General features: G+C 44.7%; 1 protein-coding gene across 1 annotated transcript in view; it reads left to right on the top strand.

The window, feature by feature from the left end:
• SPG11 (spastic paraplegia 11 (autosomal recessive)) overlaps positions 1 to 10,184 on the top strand; it is a 31,113-nt gene that overhangs the window by 15,288 nt on the left and 5,641 nt on the right. Inside the window, exons 21-34 of the mRNA XM_010002842.1 lie at positions 1 to 55; positions 533 to 599; positions 1,049 to 1,214; positions 2,247 to 2,452; positions 3,050 to 3,158; positions 3,618 to 3,777; positions 4,000 to 4,257; positions 4,464 to 4,664; positions 4,898 to 5,005; positions 5,279 to 5,441; positions 5,851 to 6,065; positions 6,423 to 7,167; positions 8,091 to 8,233; positions 9,575 to 9,773. The exon at positions 1 to 55 is cut by the window's left edge and continues 3 nt beyond it. Coding sequence (XP_010001144.1) covers positions 1 to 55; positions 533 to 599; positions 1,049 to 1,214; positions 2,247 to 2,452; positions 3,050 to 3,158; positions 3,618 to 3,777; positions 4,000 to 4,257; positions 4,464 to 4,664; positions 4,898 to 5,005; positions 5,279 to 5,441; positions 5,851 to 6,065; positions 6,423 to 7,167; positions 8,091 to 8,233; positions 9,575 to 9,773 — 2,795 coding nt within the window. The remainder of the gene's footprint in view (positions 56 to 532; positions 600 to 1,048; positions 1,215 to 2,246; positions 2,453 to 3,049; positions 3,159 to 3,617; positions 3,778 to 3,999; positions 4,258 to 4,463; positions 4,665 to 4,897; positions 5,006 to 5,278; positions 5,442 to 5,850; positions 6,066 to 6,422; positions 7,168 to 8,090; positions 8,234 to 9,574; positions 9,774 to 10,184) is intronic.

Raw genomic sequence — 10,184 nt, 5'->3', positions numbered from 1 at the left:
CTCTACTTTCCACAGAGTTTTGCCACCTGACATCTCTCTTTACCATCTTATCCAGGTACACAAAGTGCTTATTGGTGGTGGGTTTTGGCAGAGCCACAGAAACTTGTTTTCATCTAAAGCCTGGGGGGTGAGGGCCATGTGGTTCTTCCTTGCAATCCTTAATTTGGAGCTGAAGTTTATAGCTTCATTCTGAACATATTTTAAAAATTATATCTAAATACTTTGAGCCTGACTTCCCACTGACAGCCCCCCCCCAAGTAAAGACATCTCCACTGTACTGAACTTCAGCAAATTACTTCAGCATGTTCTTTCCTATTTCCTTAGACAAATTCTAAGCCTTTCCTTGCATTTGTATGTGTTCTGACCCTGTGGAGTAGATTAATTATGTACCCTGCACAAGATGCATCACTGCTTGGTAGCAGCACAGGCAGTTCCTGACTCTCAGCTACTTTAGCTCCCAAAAACATTCTCTGGTCTGCTCTGATGAGAAAACCTCAAGCTATCTCAACATATTTTGTTTCTAATCTTTCAGTCATTAGTGCCCTTTGATCCCACTAAATTATTTGGCTGGCAGTCAACAAATACTCTGGCTCTATCAGGTATGTTGCTTTCAAGTTTTAGATGCTTTTTTTAGCCTCTGCACCCAGGATAAAACACCTTCCAGAGGAACCATTTGGCTGAGAAACTTATTCAAAAGGCCATTTCTTTTACAAAAAAGCCAGTGTAATTTACTAAAATTTTGCTTTGAAATTAAATCCTAGATAAGTTACCTTTTCCATTAACATCTTCACAGACAGAATTCTTTCTCAATGTCTTATGAGGTACAAAAGCAGTGTTTTTTTTCAACCAAGTTGAGGGCCTAGAAGTGATCCAGGGGTTCTGACTTACAGTGAGAACCGGATCCCCGTGGGGTTTGGGTGGGCTGAGATTTGAATGGGAACAAGAGGAGAGGTGTTAGATTGTCATCTCGTGCTTCCTAGCTGAAAACTCTCTTCTGTGTTGAATTCAACTGTTTATCAGCTGATAAAAATGATGATGTTCCTTCTAGATGCATCAAGTGACTTCCCACACTTTTCATCCCCTGACCTGGTGAACAGATACGCGGTCACGGAGCGGCTGGACTTCCTGTACTACTTGCACCACGGGCGCCCCTCATTTGCTTTTGGTACATTCTTGGTCCAGCAGTTACTGAAGAGCAAATCCCCCAAACAGCTGTAAGTCTTCTCAGAAATGACAGTCCAGTCACTCTTTTGAAGCTGCAGTCTAGCACGTGGTGTAACATTCATTCCCCCAGCAGCAAACCAGTGGTGTGCGCTGCAGCACTTTTGGGTGTCTCAGGAGTCTGTTCAGTCCAGCATCGAGTGGGATGGGATTAAAATCTCACCTAAAAGGTGGTCAGCTTTATTTTGAATTACCTACAAAGAGTGATGAAACATTCCAGTCACATCAAACACAAGTATGCTTTTCTTCTAGGCACCTGAGCCTCTGGATCTCTTGGTAGAAAGTCTTCTTTGACTTTTCTTAAGGGTGACAATTCTTCAGTTAATAAGACAAATAACGTACTGGAGGTTGAAGGAATTAAACTTTCTGGCTGAAGCTTCAAAATCGTGTTCAAAAGGATTAAACATCTTGCTTGAATTTATTAAATTTTACTGTTAAATATATTAAAAACTGGTAGGAGTTACTAGAACAAACAGCTGTGTTTCTAGACTGTCTTGTTTGTGGGTTAGTCACTATTTCGTTCTTTTCATCATTCCTATACAAATCATTTTCTCTTGTGTGAGCACCTAAGGTCTGGGCAAAAAGGAAACCCCACCTTAATGCAGACTGAAGTTCTTGGTAGCTCAAAAGGCAGCCCAGTGTGCATCAGTATTTCAGTGATCACTCTGGAAAGATTTCAGATGCCAAATGATCCAGCTGCTGCAGGAGCCTTCAGGGCACCTTGTCTTCCTCAGTGCAGTGGGACTTCTTGCAGTAAAGCTGCTGGCAGGAGCTTTTTTTAAAATATAATATCAAATACATTTGCTGTAGTTTGTGTTAAAGTTTATTAAATTGCAAACTGTGCTTATCCTGTGTGAGCCTTTCTGCTCACACCATCGTTTTTATCAATGTGAAGCTTCTGGTTTGTAAATCTCTTTCATGCTAATAAAGTCTGTGGGTTTAGAAACCTTGTAGGTCCTTGTTTACATGGGGAATATGAGTGTTTGAAAAGCCCTGTGTGTTCACTGCTGTCCTTTCTGTTCCAGGATCCAGCAGGCAGGCAGGGAAGCCTACGTGTTGGCTCTGTCCTCCTTCGCGGCGCGCGCAGTGGGCGCAGCCTGTGCCTGCTTCCTGGAGCTGCTGGGTCTGGACAGCCTCAAACTCAGAGTAGATGTCAAAGTTGCAAACATCATTTTCAGTTACAGAACCAGAAGGGAAGAATCTCAGCACAACCAAATACGAGAATCTTTGGGTAAGGGTGTCTTCTGTTTGTGTTACAATAGGCTGCTGTGTGTTCACTTTGAAGAGGAGCAGGGGTGGATGGAAAGCTGGTGCCTGGCTTCTCAGGAAGGCAGTAAAAGCCTTCTCTCTTTGCAGAGCTAAGAATTTTGCTCTTCTTTTCCTGCTTCTTACTAATTTTGAAGGTGCATTTTGAGCCTGGCATGCCAAATAAGGCAGGAGGACTGTAGTGTGACCTGCAGCCTGAATCACAGGAGTATTTCATGGGCTCTGTCACAGAGCTGCCCAGGACTCACTGTCATGAACATACAGAAAAGGTTCAGCCTAATGTTGGAATAATATAGCTGGGGGATTCAAGAAAGGGACATCACCACATCTGTTTTCTCTTTCATACTGGAAACCTGCCTTACAGCTGCAGTGAAATCAGATGTTCAAAGCTGTAAGGAAATTACATTTATCCTAGGAATAACTTTAGAAAAGTTGAATTTTTAACTGTAGGTCTACATGTGTCTTTTTGTCCTGGCTAGGAAGCTATTGGTAATTTGAAAATATTGCCCTTAGTCTAATCCTAAATAGTATCTCAGAAATAGTAATACCTTCTTTTAAACAGTTGACAAGTTAACAAAATTGGCTGATGGTGAAAAAGCAGCAGCAGCAGAAATTCTTACTTCCCTAGAAGAAGCCTTTTGGGATGGAGTTGAGCATCAAGGAATAAAGAAGTAAGTAAAATGTGATTTAAAGTATGATGCTGGCAGATTGAGCACTGAATTCTATTCTCTGTGTATTCAGATAATATTAAAGGGATCCATAGGTAGCAAACTGAGCAACAGTATTTGAAGTTAGAATCTAGTGTTTGGTGTTTTAAATAGCAGAGGTAATAGATGCTATAGGTGCTAACATGCAGCCTGCATGTTAGACTGGCTGTTCCTCAGAGTTCTTGAAGCCCACTTGGAAGTGAAGGTGGTTGACTCCTTGTCCACGTCTGCATTTCAAGACAGGACAGTGTCCCTGCTTGGGTGGGTGGGATGGTCCCCAGGGTGCAGGGTGGCACCTCCTGCAGAGGAATGGCACTGCCACTGTAGGCAGTGGGTTTTGGGGCACAGGGTGAGTTTCTGCAGTGTTACCATGGGGTATGGATACCAGTTTATTACAGCTGAAGCTCTCTAACCACCCTGCAGGACATCCAGTGACTGCAGAAGGCAGTGGTCTTTGGTAATGCAGTTCTGTAAACTTCATAATATCAGACTGAGCACCTCTTACCTAAAGGAATGTGCCAAATCCAATGACTGGCTGCAGTTCATCATCCAAGCCCAGCTGCACAGCTACCAGCCAGATGAGGTAAGCTGTCTGTGGATGTGAGAGATTCAATATTTTCTTAGAATAACTCACACCTCTACAGAGCATTTTTTTCCCTTTCTGGTTCTCCAAAACGTTCTTAAAAATGAAATCTGAAGAGTGTTTTATTAGTCTTCTGTGATTTTTAGTGCTTCAGTCCTCCTTCCCACTGGTTCTCTTTGGATCTTGCACTATGCACAGATGCTGCTGGTTCTGTTTCCCTAGGTCATGCCTATCCTTCAAGATTTCACTCCTGTTTTACAAGATCACTTGATGCTGGCATTGGAGAAGTTGCCATGTCTGTGTCCTGGTGCAGAGGGTCCTGCCAGCAGTGCTGCTAGTGTGGCCAGGAGCAGATCCACAGGGAGTCTCTTTCAAATCCTTCTGCAGTGTCAGGGGAACCCCAGCCCTTCATCTTACCTGTTGATTGAAGCTCTGAGGGAGCATGCTCCCATCCTGAGTGTTCTAGCAGCATGTTTCCAAGTGAGTATTGATGAAGTTTTTTATCTTTTGGAGGAATAAGTAGTCAAAAAGTGATGGTTGTGCACAGTAAATGCTTAGGTTGCATTTGTCACATGTTTTCAGTTTTTGTAGTAACTGAAGATCATGACATATTTGGCCAAGTGATATATGATGAGGTGATGTTTCTCTCTGGTTATTATAAAACCATAATTTTTGTCATTTGACAGGATGCAAACATTATTCATTGTCTCTGTGTTTGGATTATTACTACTGTGGATGATGTTACTAGAGCTGAAGCAACAAACCATATTCAAAGCTCAGCAGAAAATCACAAATGGGATCTTCATGACCTGTCAGTTCTCTGGAAAGTCTTTTTAAGAAAGCAGAAGAGCAAAACACTTCTAAATGGCTTCCAGCTCTTCTTAAAGGTAAGATGATCTTGCTATTTGTGGCCTAGGTAACCTGGGTGTAATCCACTGAAAATCCCAGGCAAGGCAGAAAACCTTTGGGTGAAGCTTCTTCCAGCTATTACAAATTTGCAGATCATGTATGAACCTTGCACGCAGCTTTAATACATGAGAACTGTATTGTTCTGGTACAAATTCTACATTCACTGAGATACTTCTAGGAAAGAATTATAACCTGTTTTTGTGTCTTAAAGGATTCTCCTTTGCTGTATATACTGGAGATGTATGAACTCTGTATGAACTGTAAAAAATACAATGAAGCTAAAACCAAACTGGACAAGTTTCAGGACAGTCTGACAAAAGTAAGCAAATTAATTTTCTCTAGATGTCTTTGCCTGGGCACCCAGGTGAATGTCTGGGATAGGCACCTGATGTGATACATGAAAATAATGAGAAAAGATATGCCTGGAATGATCTAGGAGCTGATTTTTGAAGCAGGAGGTTTCAGCAGATTCTGCTTATTGCTGGCAGTTGCTTAGACTTTTCTTCCATTTCCAGTTCATTTCCCACCAAAATGCAGAGTGTATTTGTAAAAACCTCAGAAATCCAGCATTGAAAAATCTTTATTTCCACAGCTTAGAATGGAAAATGAACCAGCAGCTTCAGATGTTCCTGTGCCATGGTTGGAATCCCAGGCTTTGTTTGCCCTTGAGTTGATGCTGCAGCAATGTGGAACTGACTACGAATTAGGAAAGCTCCTGCAGCTCTTTGCTGCAGCAGAGACTCTGCTACTGGATGGTAAACACAGCTTCCTCTGTTCCCTGGGGTCACTGCTTCCATCCAGGGACCACGTACAGTGGTTTTGGGCTGACTGAAAATGTTTCTTTTTGAGTATTCACAGTGTTTAATTTCTGTGTAGGAATTTAGATAAGCAGGGCAGATGCTGAGGGTGAGTGGCAGCAGTGAAAACATCCCTGTGTGTGAGCCTGTTGGGCAGGGTGATGGTGTGCAGGTGTTGCTGAGGAGTGCACAGGTTATCCACGGAAGTGTTCAGCCTGTGGATTCAGACCTTATTTTCAGTCCCATGAAACTTTTGGAGTGTTGCATCTGTGCTCCCTCTCAGGCAGGGTTGCATGCTGGAAGCAGCAGCAGAATTCCCTTGGGTTTGAAAACCAGCTGCCTCTTCTTGTTCATACTCTTCTCACAGGCCCTTATGTGAAGAAACTCTGTGCCCTGAGTGAGAGCCTGAAGGATTCCTCCATAGCAATCAGTCGCTCCATCTTAACCAGTCACAGTGTGGAGACATTCCAGGGGGAGTGCAGGTCCATCCTGGAGCAGCTACAAGAAAAGGGAATGTTCTCCCTGGCTCGGGAGGTGGCAGCACTAGCTGAACTGCCCGTGGACGACATAGTTACCCAACAGGTAAATAATAAATGATGATTTTCACCTCTCAATCCTCCCCTTACTGGCACCATTGAGAATGTTACTTCTCAGTCTTCCTGAAACACTTTGTTTTCTTCAAGTCACTTTTTATTTGAAGTCTAAGTGCACCAAAGAAATAGGGCATAAGTGCTGAGCTGGGAAGGATGCTGTAGCTTTCCTTATTCCCTTGCTATTTTTACTTGCTATGCAATCAGATTTATTTGGTGAGAAAAACAGACAGGTTTGTTGCATGTTGGGACACTTACTCTAAATTCAGTTTTTCCATATTCTGGCCATCCAGTGGGATTTTTCTTTTTTTGGAAGGATAGTTGTTTAAAACCTCTGTGAATTTTGTAGGTGCTGAGAGATCTGCATCGTTTGAGAGACAATGGGCAGTGGCACCAGAAGCAGACACGGGTTGAGTTCTGGAAGAAATGTCATGACAACTTTGTGAAAAATTCCATCTCCAGCAAAGCTGCGTCCAATTTTTTTTATAACCAGGCAAACTCAGTGTTTGAGTCTCCAGCTCACGAGAAGATAAACAGCATTATGGAGAGACATCTGTTGCTCACCCTGGCTGGCCACTGGCTGGCTAAGAGTGCTGAGGTGTCACCACAGAGCTTGGAAGAGCTGGAGCAGCAGATCTGGGGTTGCCGCATTGCGCGACAGACGCTCTCCCCGGGTGAGGGGTCCAGCAGGTCGGGGTCTTTCTCCTATGTTGCAGTCAACAGGGATCTTACCTTTGATAACCTAGCTAAGGAGTTTTCTTTTGCAAAGCTACCAGCTCTGAACACACCCAAGTACTTAAAACCAGAGGGTCTTGCATTCAGAGAGTCCCAGCAGACCTTGACTCCTGAGGAGGATGAAGCCCTCAAGTTCCTGATCGGATGCCTTCTGGATGAAGGCAGCGTGCACGAGGCCAGCCGTGTGTGCCAGTACTTCCGTGTCTACAGCAGAGATGTCTCCCTGGTGTTGCACTGCAGAGCTCTGGCCTCGGGGGAGGCTGCTCCTGACAGGCTGCCCCCAGACATCCAGGCCCTCCTTGCAGCAGGAGCGAAGGTGTCTGCAGGCGGCTCCGCTCAGCCCGGCGGGATCCCGGGCAGTAAGTACCACCACCAAGCACCACTGCTGGGGATCTGCCTCTTCTCTTACAGCCTGCACTTCTGCAGGAAACAAGCTCTTCCTGGCAGTAGGTTCTCTCCTTGGTTCCTAGATGCTCTAGTGAAAGGAATGGGTGCCCCAGGCAGGGTGTTTCTGTACAGGGCTTCTGTGGTCCCTTAACCTTTCATTTCTCATAGCTCAGGGTTCTGTTCCAGTAAAGCAGCACTGAGCTTCATCTGTGTTCCTGCTGCTGAGGCACCCACTCTAGGACATCTTGAGTCTGTTTCTGGAGCTGAAATGTAGAAATCCTTTCATTAACGTATTTCTCTGAATTCTTTGTACATTAGAAAGGGTTTAGTGTTTCTTACTAATAGTAAGGCTAAGGCTGATAATGTTTATATATAAAGAACTCTGTGTGCATTTATGAAGCCTGGATGAGAAAGCTGTCAGCTGGAACATTACTGTCTGATACTAACATGTATAGAGCTTTAATAGGACTAGAAGGGGATACTTGGATTCTATGCCACCAGGAGTGCTGCACCCTTGCTCTCCCTTATGCTTAGGGATTGTACATCTGAGGTGTTATTGTGGGTATTTTGGCTCATTTGTGTTCTGTCATATTGTCATACATTGAGTATCATTCTGTCAAATCCTAAAACTTAAAAAAAAAAAAGATCACAAGTATCAAAATTCAGTTTTCAAAGTCTGAGAAAGGATGATGTATTTGTTACAGATCTCTGGCTTCTAGCTTCTGTCAAATCCTAAAACTTAAAAAAAAAAATCACAAGTATCAAAATTCAGTTTTGAAAGTCTGAGAAAGGATGATGTGTTTGTTACAGATCTCTGGCTTCTTGTTCCAAGCACAAGGCTTGTTGGGATTATCTGTCTGTATGGGAAAGGAATTGATAGTATTTTTGTTTCCAGCATCAAGCTTAGAAGACTGGACACACCTCGTGGCTCCATCTCTAGATGATCAGGTGGTCACCAGTCTGAAGGCTCTCACAGATGAGTGTGTCCATGGAAGAAACTACTGCAGACAGGTTCTCTCTTTATATGAACTGTCTAAGGTATGTGTTTAGTAACATTATTAAAGGAGCCAGTGGTTTGTGTTGAGCTGTGCTGTGGGAGTCTGGGGAGGGGAGGCTGAAGAGTGGTGACAGTCCTCATCAGGTGCCTGAAACAAGCTTCAGAGGGTGAAATTACCAAGTCTTTGTGTGGAAGAATGGCCAGATGCTTCTTAGGCATGAAGTGTTGAAGTTAACTCAGCTCCCAGACTCCCCAGGCCCCTGCCTCTGACTCCACTAAGCCAGATTTCAGCCTGTGTCTCTTTCATCTGCCTTTTTTATCATCTTTCAGGCATATGTTGTCCATCCAGCACTTTGGTTCAGGCCTTTGTTGTGGGTTGCCTTCATAATCACACCCAGCCAGAGGCAGAGAGAGCAGCCCTACAAGTGTTGGCTCGGGCTCTGCAGCGCTTCCCCCAGGGGCTGCTCAGAGGATGGCTGGTGGTTTGACCCAGACACTCAGAGAAGCAGCAGCCAGTGTGGTTTGCTGCCTGTCTGCTCCTGGAGCTTGATCAGCAGCAGCCCACCTCTGCCTCTTCTCCCCAGGGTGCTGCTGAGCATTCCTTCAGGGCACAGAACCTCTCTCCATGGTATTTGATCCATATTTTTGGCATGTAGCCTTAGTTGTTTTTTCCTGAATAAGAACAGTGTGTGTGCTGAAAAGATGAGTATCATTTTTATCACAGTGGTTCTTAGGTTTCCTTACAGAACTGATCATGCCTCAGATATTCAGTGAGTGCTGCAGGTCTGAGCAGTCCTGCTCCCTTTCTACCATCCCTGCCCCTCTTGCCTGAAGCTGGCTGGCCATGCTTTGAACTGGGAGTTGATCGTTGTGTTTGGCTTGTAAGGTTGGAATATGTTGCAGCAGAGTGTGTGCAGAGCCTCCCCAGCTCCTCTTCCAAACCTAGCAAATGTAAAAACTTGTACAGCTCCTTCCCTGAGAGTCTGTGGCACCTGGACAAGAGGGAAGCTGCTGTGCTAAAGGAGTGCTTTGCTTGGGAGGAAACAGTCCTGTCTGTCTTCTGGGCATTTGAAGAGTTAAGGTTTGTATCTGGCTCAGGATAGCATCTCTGCCCCTGGTGACAGCTCTGTGAGTGTTAAACTTGAAATCCAAAGTACTTAGATGCCACCCTGCTCTGGGAACATGGACACTGGGCAGACACAGGGCAAGGCACTGGTATCTGGTGGGAGGACGGGTTTGTGTGCTTGGAATTGAGTGTTGTCTGCTGCCCCAGCACTGCCTCCTGCATCACTGCCCCTGGTCAGAAAATGCACTGCAGGTCAGGGAGTGCTCTGGGCTGGATTTCCTGCTGTGTAGAGCCTTCCAGGTGTGTGTGTTTCTAGGAACTGAACTGCTCCTACAGTGAGATGTCAGCCCAGCAGCCAGAGCGAGTCCTGCGGGCCATCCTGACGTCCCAGCAGCCGGAGCGATGCAGGAAGGCTCAGGCCTTCATCGGCACACAGGGGCTGCAGCCTGGGGCTGTGGCAGAGCTCGTGGCTGAGGAGCTCCTGCAGGAGCTGCTGGCATCTTCAGAAGGGAAAGGTAGGAAAGAGGATTGCTCTCATATTTCATTGGGTTTGGTTTGCAAGGCTGGTATTTGGGTATCTGAAAACCAGTCCTTGCTCTTGAGATACTTACTGCTGTAGTTGGCAGTGTTTGGGCAGCTCTGGTGTAACATCTGTAAACTTTGTGTAAGGTTTTATACAAAGGTCTTTTTTTGAGTTATTTTTGTGCTCTGTGTGGGGTTACAGTAGCTAAGGTGTTATTTTTTATGTATGTAAATTTAATGTGTTCTTTTAAAAAGGGTTGTTTGGGGTTTTAAATCATGATCTTTGCAGCCCCACATCATCTGACTTGGAGAGACTCGTGTTCCTTACTTGTGAAGAGCATGGCCAAAAGATACTCCTTTTGTTTGTTCTAATGTTGTGAAATGAGGGATGTTCCTCAAAACAG

This window comes from Chaetura pelagica, unplaced genomic scaffold (assembly GCF_000747805.2).
Source record: "Chaetura pelagica isolate M959 unplaced genomic scaffold, ChaPel_1.0 scaffold658, whole genome shotgun sequence".
Classification (NCBI taxonomy): Eukaryota; Metazoa; Chordata; class Aves; order Apodiformes; family Apodidae; genus Chaetura; species Chaetura pelagica.
The sequence above is the reverse complement of the archived record's forward strand: the minus strand, read 5'-3'. Positions and strand labels throughout refer to the sequence as shown.